Here is a 14,420-nt window from a genome sequence, read left to right on the forward strand (position 1 = left end):
CTAACACACGGTGTTTGTTATGAATTAATTACTTAAATACGGGCATTTTCTTGAATGGTATTTTACAGACCAGTTAATATTCAATACTGGCAAAGACAAATATATTTGCTTAATTTATTGTGTTTCTTGTGATATTATAATGTAATATATATGATATGTCAATATCGAATTAATTATATTACTCCAAATCGATTGCCAAATTCTCTATCACGACTATGGAACTCTGCGATAGCACCATCCGTGACTGCGCAAAACCGACGCCCGTAAACATCTCGTTAGGTCAACGTTAGCGAAAGCAGCTAACTAGCCTTACTCTTGAGCACTGCAACAGTAGCAGCCATTTCTGAAATCTGAAAACAAAAGGTAAGACGAGAATCTATTCAAAAAGTATCACGTTCGCTAGCTACTATAAAAACAGACAGATAGGTGCCTCTGTGACTAGTTAACAAGCAACCCACTGCTCCTCACTATGCAAGCTAGCTAGTAGCAGACCGTAAACACTGGATGCTTCAATATGTCCGTCGTCGTAACGTGCGTGCCGTGCTCGGTAAAGATTACGTTATTTTATCACCACGACGTAGCGTTCGCTGTCTGTACGTGAACTGCCAAGCAAAAACGTAGCTACAGCCTGTGAAATTGAATTTCTAATGTATGGTTTATCTAACGTTGTAAAATATCCAGCTGAATACGTCTCCCTATCTGTATCGGCATGCCCTGTTTGGGCCTAGTTTGCTTGCTAAACACTTAGCTAGCTAGCTACTTAGCAAACTTCTTACGCCATAAATATTGCTATTGCTAGCTACAGCACAGAACAAGCTGCAATGAGAACTGTGTAGGTAACAACTAACTCGCTCAATAATAGCATTGGTGTGATATTGATTAGTAAGCCAGGCCCTCTCCACAACATGTATCACTAACTGCGCGTGTTTAGCTACGTAGCCAATTGAAACGGGCCTATTAAAGCCAAGCTTATGATCCCTACCGCCATAATCACCCCTGTAAGGCCAGTTGGTGGTAGCCACAATGAAGTGCCCAATAGCTTCTGTTAATTGCCAATAGCCCACCTCATCTCATGCAAGCTAAACCAGCCTTGAAGACATTGAAGGGAGATGTGCTCTTGAATTACAAATGTTATCATTAGCACACAACTGTGTCTTCATATCACTTAGTGAGACCTCAACCTCCCTCATGGCATCATCTGAGGTCAATGTTCATGTGGAGGAGGTGGTAGTCGTGACAACGCCGGATGGAGCAGGGGAGGGCTCAGCTGCCGAAGTGAAGACTGTGCTGGTGGCTACAGAGCTGACACAACCGGGGTGAGTGGTGGACACACTAGAGCGATGTATGAGGATCAGTGAATTCCCATGACCGCTTCTCCAGCCCAGCCAGGGAAGTGTTAGAGCCTGATACACAATTAATTAGTTCATTGTGTGTTTACCATACACACACCTCAGTCATTTGAGTCAGTGATACCTTATGTTACATAACACTATTTAGTGATGAGTTATTCCTAGTCAGGTTACATATATTCAAAAGTTCAACCCTACTAGTGGTAGTAGGTTTGTAATAAAGTGTACCACTACCAAAGATGGTTATAGACTAGTCTTTGGTAGTGGTACGCTTGATTGTACTCTCTCATCTGGGGTGCTGCATATTGTTGTTGGTTTAGCACTCACTGAAGTTTGTCTATGGTTTGTAGACTCATTGGAGTTTCTCTATCTATGCCATTCAGGGAGGAACTTGCAGATGGAAGCATTGAGTCTGAAACCGATGCCACCACCACTCTGACAAAGGAGGCAATCTTAGGTAAAAAAAATAAAAATAAAGTCTGACTTTTTCCACATTCTGTTACGTTACAGCCTTATTCTAAAATGTATTAGATCGTTTTTTCTCTCTCATTAATCTACACACAATAACCCATAATGACATTTTTGAAAATGTATAATAAAAAAACTAAAATACCAAATTTACATAAATATTCAGACCCTTTACAATTACAATTACAGACTCAAGTCTTCTTGGGTATGACCCTACAAGCTTGTCACACCTGTATTTGGGGAGTTTCTCCCATTTCTTCTCTACAGATACTCTCAAGCTCTGTCAGGTTGGATGGGGAGTGTCACTGCACAGCTATTTTCAGGTCTCTCCAGAGATGTTCGATCGGGTTCAAATCCGCGCTCTGGCTGGGCCACACAAGGACATTCAGAGACTTGTCCCAAAGCCACTCCGCATTGTCTTGGCTATGTGCTTAGACTCGTTGTCCTGTTGGAAGGTTAACCATTGCTCCAGTCTGAGGTCCAGTGCTCTGGAGCAGTTTTTCATCAAAGATCTCTCTGTACATTGCTCCCTTCATCTTTCCCTCGATCATGACTAGTCTGCCTGTCTCTGCCGCTGAAAAACATCCCCACAGCATGATGCTACCACCACCATGCTTCACCGTAGGGATGGTGCCAGGTTTCCTCCAGACGTGACGCTTGGCATTCAGGCCAAAGAGTTCAATCTTGGTTTCAACAGACCAGAGAATCTTGTTTCTCCTTTAAGAGCCTTTTGAAAAACTCCAAGTTGGTTGTCATTTGCCTTTTACTGAGTAGTGGCTTCCATCTGGCCACGCTACCATAAAGGCCTGATTGGTTGAGTGCTGCAGAGATGGTTGTCCTTCTGGAAGATTTTCCAATTTCCACAGAGGAACTCTGGAGCTCTGTTAGAGTGACAATCGGGTTCTTGGTCACCTCTCTGACCAAGGCCCTTCACTCCCGATTGCTCAGTTTGGCCGGGCGGCCAGTCTTGGTGGTTCCAAATTTCCATTTAAGAATGATAGAGGCCACTGTGTTCTTGGGGACCTTCAATGCTGCATTAATACTTTGGTACCCTTCCCCAGATCTGTGCCTCAACACAATCCTGTCTCTGAGCTCTAAGACCAATTCCTTCGACCTCATGGCTTGGATTTTGCCCTGACATGCACTGTCAACTGTGGGACCTTATATAGACAGGTGTGTGCCTTTCCAAATCATGTCTAATCAATTGAATTTACCACAGGTGGACTCCAATCAAGTTGTGGACACATTTCAAGGATAATCAATGGAAACAGGATGCACCTGAGCTTAATTTTGAGTCTCATAGCAAAGGGTCTGAATGCTTATGTAAATAAGGATTTTTAATTAAAAAAAAACATTTTCTAGCATTTCTAAAAACCTTTTTTCGCTTTGTCATTACAGGGTATTGTGTGTAGATTGAGGAAAACATTTATTTAATCAATTTTAGAATAAAGTTTGTAACGTGACAAAATTAGGAAAAAGTGTAAGGGTCTGAATACTTTACGAATGTACTGTAAATAATGGATCATTCTTGATATACACAGGAAACTCTTGAGTGTGAAAAAAATAGCATTGTTGCAGTTCTTGACACAAACCGTTGCGCCTACCATACCCTGTTCAAAGCACTTAAATCCCTCAATCCCTTTTGTAGGTACCAGGTGCACCGGTTTGTGTCAAGAACTGCAATGCTGCTGGGTTTTTCATGCTCAACATTTTACCGTGTGTATCAAGAATGGTCGACCACCCAACATGACACAACTGTGGGAAGCAGTGGAGTCAACATGGGCCAGCAGCCCTGTGGAAAGCTTCAATGACTTTGTAGAGTTTTTCTTGAATTATTCTTTATCTGGCATTAGACTGTAAGCCTAAGCTTTAAGTCCTAACTGTAGTCACTCCAAATACACACCAAATGCTTTTGGGAAGTTAACGTCGATCCACTGAGGCAAAAAGGATAATGTCGGAGTATAGTTCAATAAGACAAAATTATGCACAAGGTGTCATTGTTAGAATTGTTATGTTTCAGAAAAACATTAGGCTACTGTTAAATACACCTAAATCTTCAACAAAACAAGTGAAGAAATAAGTAAAACTTAATTGTTCAATAAATGTTCAAGAGAGAAAAAAATGGGAACTGTACAGTGCATTTTTTTTAATTCGCAGGTAAGGGTCGGGTGCAGGTCTCAGATTTTCAATTTATCACATTTGGGCAGTTGTGGACGGGTTATTAGCAATTGCTGGTGGGTGCGTGTGAACAAACAGCTGACCCGCACATCCGTAGTGTATTTGTGTTTTGAAACAATCAAATAAAAGGACTGAAGTGTTATGTGTCTGTCTTCTCAGTGAAGCTGTCAGGTGAGATGGATGTGGAGGCTGACGTGGTCTACCCGGTCACCTGTGGGGACGTGAAGGCCACTCTGGTCTGGAAGAAGTTTGTTTGTCCAGGCATCAACATCAAATGTGTCCAAGTAAGTCTGATTAACTCTAGCAATTTTTTAAAACTTAACTCAGTCCTATTGGATCATGATTTTGAGGTTACCTATTCCTTTGATGTGCACACCAAGGAAAGAACCTGTGGAGGTACTGATTCCTGTTCATTTGGGACAAAACGGAGGACACTACCTGAACTTATCCAATAAGAAATGTTTGTTTTAATTTTTTTTGTGCACACCGTTTTGCGACGATGTGCACTAATGAAAACAACTCTGATGACATCTGTCTGTTTATCTGTGTTCCAGTTCAATGAGCATCTCATCAGTCCCAAGGAGTTTGTCTATATGGCTGGGAAATCTACACTGAAAGACTGGAAGAGAGCCATCCGAGTGAACGGCACAATGATCAGGTCTGTGGCTTTGAAAGGATGCATATTTGGGTTTGCACAATACATTTATAATGTGAATCACATGGCCCTCCATGCAAGTAATTTAGAATTCTTGTAGTTCCCACTGCTAAGCAAAGTGGAAATGTAGATCAAAAAGTTGAAGCATTCAAAGTACTCATGCCCAAGTTATCCAAAACATGGTCCTTTGTGCATGTAATCATTGTGCAATTCTCAAATGTGCCACAAGATGGCACTATGCCATAACATGATATCAGGTGATTTTTAGGGCACTAGTTCAGTATGGCTGGCCTGGGTAGTGTTCATTGGGCACCAAACTGAAGAAAAACATTTAAATTGGACTAAAACGAGGAGGGGCTTCCTGGACTTATCCAATATGAAATGCTTATTTTCGCTTTCCATTGCAAAACCTTTTAAAACATTTAACGTTGTGTGCCCTAATGCAGGGGCTTCAAACATCTGTCCTGGGCCCCTCCCTGGCTGCACGTTTTGGTTTTTGTCCTAGCACTTCACAGCTGATTGAATAACCAACTCATCATCAAGTTTTATTTTATTTTTTATCAGCGTTGTAGTGTTGGGGCAAAAAAACAAACGTGTACCCGAGGGGTGCCTCATGACCGACTTTGGAAAACCCTTCCCTAATGAACATGACACTGCACTTTGTTGGAGAAAAAATACTTTCTCTGATGCTGTCTTGCAGCTAAATAATGGTGTATAATACAATTCCCCATAGGAAAATCATGGACTCTGGCGAGCTGGATTTCTACCAGCACTCCAAAGTGTGCTCCAACACATGCCGCAGTACCAAGATTGACCTAGTGGGGACCAGAGTGTCACTCAGAAGCCAGCAGTCCACCGACTACGTCCCTGTCACCCCCTCCTCAGCTGACAGTAAGCACACACACACGCCTCGATTCCCTCAAACTCTCCTATGTGTGGCATTTTTTTGTGTAAAATTGTAAGTTATTCAAAGCTTACGATTTTGTTGTTCTAGTGAACGGATCACAGGCCACGTTTCCAACAGAAGTATCATCAGACGAGACCACAGAATGGGTCACGGCCATAGGAGGTGAGTTTGAACTCTGAGTTATCATTTTAAATGTCAAAAGTTTTTAGCCTGCCTTCTTCTTCCAACTTACCACTATGCTTAGAAATGAGGCTAGGTGACCGCTCAAAGTTCAATAATCAGACAAGCAATCAGGTAATGGACCAACTATTTGTCTAATCACCTGAGACGGTGCTAAAGCACTTAGATCCATTGACTGTTATAATTGTGACCATGTTGTACACTGACTCTCTATATACTGGCAATTCACAAGTCTAGCAATCTGGTTTAAACAGTGCTTTATCCAACTCTTTGAATATCTATTTGAGACTATATAGTTGATTGTATAGAAGCAACTCCATGGTGTGTGTTTGCATTTTTCCAGAGGACTCTGTGACGTTCTGGAGGGGTCTGAAGGAGGCAGGGCTGCTGGAGGAGGTGGTGGAGGACTTCCAGAAGGAGATCCAGGAGGTGCTAAAGGGCATGCAGGAGCGCATCACCGAGCCTCCCCTGCAAGTTAATGGTCAGTTTCATATTGTTGGATGATCATAAGGGATATTTCACTCAAATATTTTTATAAAATGTATTCATTACGGTATTTCACTCTGTAATATTGCTATACTAGCTTGTATGTTTCCCCCATTTATTGAACATAGTCATGTGGGAGCTGATGGGGGAGCTGATCCTAATGCCATTCTAACTTCAATCCTGTCTTTTCATCTCCCTACTCTCTGTGTTGGACCTTGACTTCTCAGACGCTGTGCTGCTGAACAACATAGTGCAGAACTTTGGCATGCTCGACCTGGTTAAGAAGGTGCTGGCCAGTCACAAGAGCCAGATGGACCGATATAGGGAGCAGTATTCACGCAGTCTTGTCGGTGAGTTAAATGCTCACAATAACATTCTTCATTATTGTGTCTTTGAGTCCTTGTTTTGTGTTTTTATGGGGTTTTCTAGACAGTCTTTACATTATTTTTTGTAGACATCATTATTTTTGTTGAAACTGGCTTAGAAGCAGCTCCTTGAGCAAAGAATGGGAAATGTTACTGTTTGACCTAGGTGTGTATTAAGTTTGACCGCTTTCTCTTGCCGTAGCTCTGGAGCAGCAGTGTGACGAGCACAGGAAACGTGCCAAGGAGCTGAAAAGCAAATCCCAACACCTCAACAATGTCCTCATGAACCTGACTCCCGTGGCCACGCCACCCACGCCGAAACGCCCCCGCCTCACCCGCGCCGTCTCAGGCCCCGCCGTTATGTCCAGCGCCCCAACCCAGATCACCCTGCCCCTCACCCAGCTCACGGGCCTGCCTGCTGGGTGCAAAGTTCTCTCGATGGGTGGCGCGGTTGGTGCCGGCCAGCAGACCTACACGGTGCTGACATCCCCCGTGGGCGAGTTGGGCCCAGATGCCTCCAATCTGACGGTACTCTCTTCAGCCGCCGCCGTTCAGGAGGGCGCCGCCGCCACAACGGCCTTCATCAAGATGGTCAGCCCGGGCTACCAGCTAATCACGCTGCCTGCCGCGCTGGGAACCCAGCTACAGGGCTTTGCAGGGGGCACGCTCCAGGGCACCCCCACCATGGTGGCAATGCCCATGGGTAACAATGCGCTGCAGGGTATGGCAGCAATAACGGCATTGGATACACAGGTGGACGTTCAGGTGCAGGAAGCCAAGGAGACGGTGGAGGTGGAGAGTTAGAGAGATGTACTACTCCTATATTATTACACACACACAGCAGGAACTGAGGCCCCGTTTGTCCTCACTGGTTTAAGTGCTGGAACCAGTGTAGGTCTAGTGGTGGTGAACTATGAAGCACCCATCTCAGTAAAACTTTATAAAGATGAATTAAAACATTTCTAACAACGTATACATGCACTGCCCGTTTTAGTCGTAAGAACCATCACGTGTGTATGTTTTTTCCCAACATGCAAGTAGATGCCATCCCTGCTCAAAAGTCATGATCTTAGCTCTTCTCAGGTGTCAATTTTCACAGGGGTGTACGTGCCATGTTCACATTATTTCTTTACATTATGCTAAAAATGTAGATTCTACAAATGCTCATCTTTCAATGTCAGAATTATTTTTCATTTCAGCGATGAATTAACTGTATATATCTTTTTGTTGAATATTACAATATTAATTATGTTTGTTTCTGAAAATGAGATACAAGACTTTGCTCACACACAGTATCAGCGCATGTGCGCGGGTTCGCCTCAGGCTGTTAGAGCGTAGCAGCCAGGGAACCAAAACAGAAGAGAAGTTGAGCCTCGTGCTTCAACGCTCTTAGTGGTTGCGGAAATTGACCCACAATGCTGTTTACTTAATGCATCTATGTCATATCGCTGAGTCTACTTTTTAAAGCTTTGAACAAATTGAAAGTGAACAAACTGGTTGTTTTGTTGGACTTGTAAGAGTGTACACTTTGTAAATAAATTTGCTAAATTCTTCAATCTTTGTAATTTGTTAGGGCTATGAGTTTTTGTCGATTAGAACAGTTCAATGTTAGTCGTGTTTCCACTGTAGTGTGCTCTGAAATGACTGAAGTCTACAGTGCATTCGGAAAGTATTCAGACCTCTTTCCCTTATTTCACATTTTGTTACGTTACAGCCTTATTCCAAAATGGATTCAATCGTTTTTTTTTTTTACTCAATCTACACACAATACCCAATAATGTCAAAGAATAACAGGTTTAGTAATATTTGCTAATTTATTCCAAATAAAAAAACTGAACTCAACATCAGCATAAGTATTCAGACCCTTTACTTTGTTGAAGCAACTTTGGCAGTGATCCTACAATGTGATATTCTGGATTTGTTTTCTCTCATTTTGTCTGTCATAGTTGAAGTGCACCTATGATGGAAATTACAGGCCTCTCATCTTTTTAAGTGGGAAAACTTGCACAATTGGTGGCTGACTAAATAGTCTTTTGCCCCACTGTAGATGTTTTTTGCATTGGATATATTTACCATATCATATGGAACAAACATAAACCTTTTAGCTTATCATAAGTAGACATAATTGCAAATGATGAAATCCTTCCAATAGAAAAAAAACTATTTAGTTACAAATTGAACTTTAATTAAATGAGTTGACTCTTCACATGGGATGATTTCATTGAACAACAAAAGGAAGGGAATATTGAATGATCCCCACTGATCCATCGCATCTCCCAAAAACGTTTTCAACATACATAAACATAGACATTCAACATAAACAGTTAATTCATTCTGTTGTGGCGATTCAGAAGATTACTCGACAAAGTCATATGGGAGTTTCATGTAAATATAGTGTTTTTTTCTTCCTGCTTTTTATTTGTAAAAGTAGTTTAACATGAAGATTGGTGCAGTTTTATTTTTGGCTTATTGGGTTGAAATGAAATGATACCAGATTACTTTAGAAGAAAATGGCATTGACTGATCAGATCAAATGGTGATATAAAGAGCATTGTGTTGAACACGATGTTTAACAGTGAGAATCGCAGAATGGTGAATTTACTAAATTACAGAGTTTGACTGTGTGATATTAGGTTGCTTCTTGTGAAAATATTTTCTTTCTGGATTTTAATGATTTGTATGTAAAATGATAGTCTAGAAAACAAAGCTTTGGTTGTCTTCCCCTCAGGCTTCCATGTCTTTTCCCTGGACCTCCTCAATGTCCACCTCTTGAACATCAGACTCAGAGTCCTCATCTTCAATGTCACTTTCCAACCTTGTTGAGGATGGCTCATTGTCAGGCTCAAAAAGCCTAAAATTTGCCCCGATGGCCACCAATTTTTCCACCCTTGTATTGCTCAGCCTGTTGCGTGCTTTGGTGTGTGTGTGTGTTCACAAACAAGGACCTGTTGCACTCTGAGGCGGCTGATGTCGGTGGGATTTGGAGGATGATGGAGGCAACAGGGCAAAGAGCCTCAGATCCACAAAGTCCCTTCCACCAGGTGGCTGATGAGATATGTTGGCACGACTGCCATATTGCATCTCCATCCCAAAGCCCTTGCTTGGAAGTGTACTTCACCAGACTCTCAAGAACCTTGCCCTCATCCAGGCCAAGGTGGCAAGACACGGTATTGATGACACCATAGGCCTTGTTGATCTCTGCACCAGACAGGATGCTCTTGCCAGCATACGTGGGGTCCAACATGTACAGTGCAGTGTGTATGAGCTTCGGGCAGAAGTCTTCACGCTTTTTTATGTATTTCAGAACTGCAGTTTCCTCTGCTTGGAGCAACAGTGAAGTGGGCAGGGCAGTATGGATTTCTTCTCTTACATCTGCAAGCAGAGTTGAAACATCAGACAGGATGGCATTGTCTCCCTCAATCCGTGCAATGGCTACTGCTTTAGGTTTCAGGAATTTCAGGCTGCTTACCAGTCTCTCCCAAAATACATAATCCAGGAGGATAATATTGATGGGGCTGTCCATATCAGCAGACTGTGATATGGCCATTTCTTGGAGAGACTCCTTCCCCTCCAGGAGACTGTCAAACATGATGACAACACCACCCCAACGGGTGTTGCTGGGCAGCTTCAATGTGGTGCTCTTATTCTTCTCACTTTGCTTGGTGTGGTAGATTGCTGCTATAACTTGATGACCCTTCACATACCTAACCATTTCCTTGGCTCTCTTGTAGAGTGTATCCATTGTTTTCAGTGCCATGATGTGCTTGAAGAGTACAAAGTTGTCATCAAGGTAAAGGGTGGCTACTTTGAAGAATCTATTTGTTTAACCCTTTTTTTGGTTACTACATGATTCCATGTGTTATTTCATAGTTGTAATGTCTTCACCACTATTCTACAATGTAGAAAATAGTACAAATAAAGAAAAACCCTTGAATGAGTAGGTGTTTTCAAACTTTTGACTGGTACTGTATTTTTCTTCTGACCAGAAACAGGGTTTAGAGCTGTTTTGTGCGAGAATTCATCACTTGTCTTCTCTAATTCACCAAATGATCATACCCCAGCTTGATTGGCAAGCATTCAAGCAAGCTAGTATACTTGACTCGTAAATGTTACCTGGCTAGTCGTGCTGCAATGAAATAGGTAAGCTTGACGTTTTGATGTTGAAATATGGCGTGTTTTAGCACAGTCAATATTATTTATTTTTTAACTTCGTTACCTGCTTGGAAGTCTGTTATATTATTTCATCGGTATGTTACAATAGCCTGCCTATACGTTTTCTAAACAAGTTCTCAGACGTGTCGCTATTCCACTAGCCCCTTACCTTGATATCAGAATTTACCGATAGGGGGCACTAAAGTCTTAACTTTGTTTCTCCGTATATTCATGTTTGGCCAGCGACTGCTGGCAGGTGCGTTGGCTTTGGGTGCACTACGGCATATGAAGTCAGATGACATCAAACCTGGATAACAGTTGCTGGACTCAATGCTGACCGCTCAACAGTGAGTTTGATATGTCCTTGTATCCATGTCATTGATTTAAATTGATGGGAATATTATGCTTCAACTTAAAATGTTTGATGGATTCTTAGAATAGCCAATTGCAATCAGTGAACTTCAAAAGGCTACAACATTTTATTCAATGTTTTATTCAATGTAAAGCATTCGAGCGGACTCCATTGCAGCATTGGCGCTCCCAATGCTCAACGTTCCGCGCTGTCCTCTTGGCAACTCCTACTCTTGGGCTACTCGTCCACAAGATGGTGCTAGTACACTTCCACTCATCCTCACGACTCAATTTAGGGTGATTGATTTTAATTAAGAAATGTATTTTCATGTTAAAAATGAGATCACTGATGTAAGGTCCATATCATCCTCTATGTACGCTATGCTGTAGGCCTAGTTTTTGCTGTTGTTATTCTTTATGTTTGTTGAAATATTACAGTTATCTCATTAGTATATGCATTTGTTTTCTCTCCGAATGGTAACAGGTGGTGGCCAAGGATGTGTCTGCGTCTTTACGCGTTTGGTCACCTTTGGCGCTACAAGGTGAATGGCAAGATGTCAATTTCAATTGAGTAGGTTGTATGGTAGCCTACGTACATAAATCAGGCGTGCGTGTGGGTGGCTGGATGGTTGTGTGCTTGCGTTCAATGAGTCATTTTGGAGTTTGATAATCAATTCGCCTCGACATTTTTTTCTCATTCAAGCGACACAAACAAGTTTTACTTACGACTTTGACAAATAAAGTATTTATTCAATGATTTATTAAACAAGCATCATATATTGTAATAAATAATATTTTACTAATAACACAGAAATGAATTGGTTCGTCACGGGTAAGTCCGTAACACAGAAAGCGTTTAAACATGACTGACACAAGCAGATAGGCCTATTGGCCTTTGCTTTGCAGATATGAAATCTGCCGCAACAATGTGCAACCAGGTAAGCAGTAGGCTATAGGTAGCACACATACGGATAATCGTGAGAATTCAAGTGAATTAGCGAAAGAAGTTCGTTTTTTTCTATAGACCAAAGTCATCATATGAACTAGGCTCCTCATCTGAACGAACGGACAATTTGTAGTGGCGACGTAGAAAGCCACCGTACCTTTTCTGATTGTCCCACTTCAAGGTGTTCAAGTTGTTCAACTTTGGCCGAATCCTTCGCATGAAACCTCCATATCGCTTTTGTAACTCCTCTCGACTACCTTGCTCCCTGGAGTCACTTCTCTTTGACTTTGTCTTTGGACCAAATTTGCGTAAGAACCCTCCGTAACGTTTGACCTTGTTTATTGCTGCAGCTTCATCATCATTGAACATTCCCATCTCGTTTTGAGAATCAACATCTCCGCCCTGATAGTCCTCCGAAAACTCAGAGAGGTCTCTCTCTCCAAATTTTCTAAACAAGTCCTGGTATTTCTTAGGGAATGCATATGCTCCTTTATAAACGCCATTTTCACGCCACGGAGAGGTTAACAATTTGTTTTTGTTTTTGTCAATTCGTTTAATGAATCCACCGTAACGCTTGACCACGTTTGCAATTGAAGCGTCTTGGTCGTCCTCCCTCTCTGGCGTGGACCGCAGACCCGCATCTTCAACGCTGTTCCCGCATTTGTCTAACTCGGCAGTGGTCAGTAGAGTCCCCTCACATTCCAAGGTACAAGTCTGAAAGGAAAATGCAAAGAGCAATGAGTAAAAATCGGCCAATTTACTAACCACATTATGAGAAGGCTAGAAAAGAAAAAGATTAGGCAGAACAAAAATAATATATTTACCTACACTCAGTTCTATGTCTTTGTTTGTTTACTACAGAAAACGTTTCATCTTTTGTCATTAATTTGTGCCCACAGGCTTCTGTAGAACACATTTGGGATAAATGGCAAGTTTGTCTGGAGACAATTCTCACTCGCTTCCACAATCCACGCGTGCTCTCCATGGTGCTGAAATGGGCCACGAGCCTTTGCGCACCGCCACAACAAGCTCAACGCTCTACGATTTTTGATTAACAAAAATTACACCATCATAAATACATAAACACACATCAACGTAAAACAACACTTTCTGTTTGTTTCCATTGGATAAAAGCAAAGTTATCTTGTCATGATGTAAAGCAAATCTTACCAGACTGTTGACTGGGATGTCTGTATTGAGGATTTGTTGCGCGCATTGCAGACAATGGGAAGAGCAGTCTGCTTGGGTCGAAGATGGCAAGCTCAGTATCAACACCAGGACATACCACTCCATTTTGCCAAATCCCTGAAATGAAGGAGAAAACCCGAAGAAAATGTCATATTCACTTGCCAGGGAAAATGTAACACTTGCCTATGAGATTTAGACTTATCACAGATTTGTTTTTAAATATCCCTCGACAATAAGCATGTATTTATTTTGAACTTTGATTAGTCTTTGTTTCAATTCCATGTTAGTGGCACAACTTTTCTCTCTTTTGATTGATCAAGCACCATGCGTAATGGTGTGGCCACCACGCTATTCAATTAGTCTACGATGTTAACTGCCAACAGTTTACCAAATTGTTATAGGCTAGTATAATTCTTCACGGGAGCATTTCGATTAATAAACAGGACATTTGCAAGTCCATTACTGATGATAAAATACAGTAATTGCGAGTAACAGCTGCAATCCCACGACTAACAAATGTTATTATTTGTAAATATTATAACGCCAGTACAACACGGTAATAACCAGACTGACAAAAATAGAATAATAAATAAAATATAAATACCGCAGTAATGTTGGATAATTGTTTCAACCCAGGCGTGGAGAGGTGCAGGTGGAACTGGAACGCATATAATGCAAGTCAGTGTATGTTCTTCCCCAAGTTATTTTTCTTTTGACTGGCTTGTCGTCTTTCTTTTTATTGACGGAATCTTCGTCGTGTCACTGAAGAACATCAGAATAGCTTCTATTAAGTGACCAATGGGAGATAAATATTGCGCAAATAAGCCCACTCGTGCCCGTCACCGCCTTTCTCCCTCCCCCTCTCTATTTTCTGACGCCCACTCAACATTCGCTTCAGAAACTTGGCAACTCAATAATCACACACGTTCTAGCACATTCATAGAGGTTATTGGGTTACAATAGGTAATTGCGAGGAGTTGCACTTTCAATAGGGTTCTTGAATGGTCATAACCGCATATGTGTTCTTTGTGTCAAGTAGTGTAAACAGGAAGTCTTCAATATAGAGAAATCACAATGAGCTTTATTTCAAGATTACACCCTGGTAATTGGAGCTCATTGAAAGAGCAAGGATGCAGAATGGTCTCCCCTCACATTATTTATTTGAATCGGGGAGAAACCTTGGAGTTGTAACAAA

The 14,420-nt window shown here is 41.7% G+C and overlaps 2 protein-coding genes across 3 annotated transcripts; one reads left to right on the forward strand and one right to left on the reverse strand.

Annotated features, from left to right (window-relative positions):
• The first annotated feature begins 219 nt into the window (after positions 1-219).
• LOC124031861 (glucocorticoid modulatory element-binding protein 2-like) lies at positions 220-8,435 on the forward strand. 2 transcript variants are annotated; one of them, XM_046343635.1, is made up of 10 exons: positions 220-363; positions 1,170-1,316; positions 1,733-1,806; positions 4,155-4,279; positions 4,550-4,653; positions 5,384-5,541; positions 5,645-5,719; positions 6,081-6,218; positions 6,451-6,573; positions 6,791-8,435. In XM_046343635.1, the coding sequence occupies exons 2-10, from the start codon at positions 1,189-1,191 to the stop codon at positions 7,390-7,392; spliced, it is 1,527 nt and encodes a 508-aa protein (XP_046199591.1). In that variant the 5' UTR covers positions 220-363; positions 1,170-1,188; the 3' UTR covers positions 7,393-8,435. The 2 variants fall into 2 exon arrangements, with proteins under 2 accessions (XP_046199591.1, XP_046199590.1); XM_046343634.1 differs by lacking the exon at positions 220-363 and having other exon boundaries at positions 556-1,316.
• A 3,382-nt stretch (positions 8,436-11,817) lies between these two features.
• Positions 11,818-13,982, reverse strand: pdyn (prodynorphin). The gene is made up of 3 exons (XM_046336862.1): positions 13,830-13,982; positions 13,208-13,342; positions 11,818-12,751 (listed from the first exon to the last, which is right to left on the reverse strand). The coding sequence occupies exons 2-3, from the start codon at positions 13,328-13,330 to the stop codon at positions 12,110-12,112; spliced, it is 765 nt and encodes a 254-aa protein (XP_046192818.1). The 5' UTR covers positions 13,331-13,342; positions 13,830-13,982; the 3' UTR covers positions 11,818-12,109.
• Between the last annotated feature and the right edge of the window lie 438 nt (positions 13,983-14,420).

The sequence above is a fragment of the Oncorhynchus gorbuscha genome, linkage group LG03, assembly GCF_021184085.1.
Source record: "Oncorhynchus gorbuscha isolate QuinsamMale2020 ecotype Even-year linkage group LG03, OgorEven_v1.0, whole genome shotgun sequence".
Classification (NCBI taxonomy): Eukaryota; Metazoa; Chordata; class Actinopteri; order Salmoniformes; family Salmonidae; genus Oncorhynchus; species Oncorhynchus gorbuscha.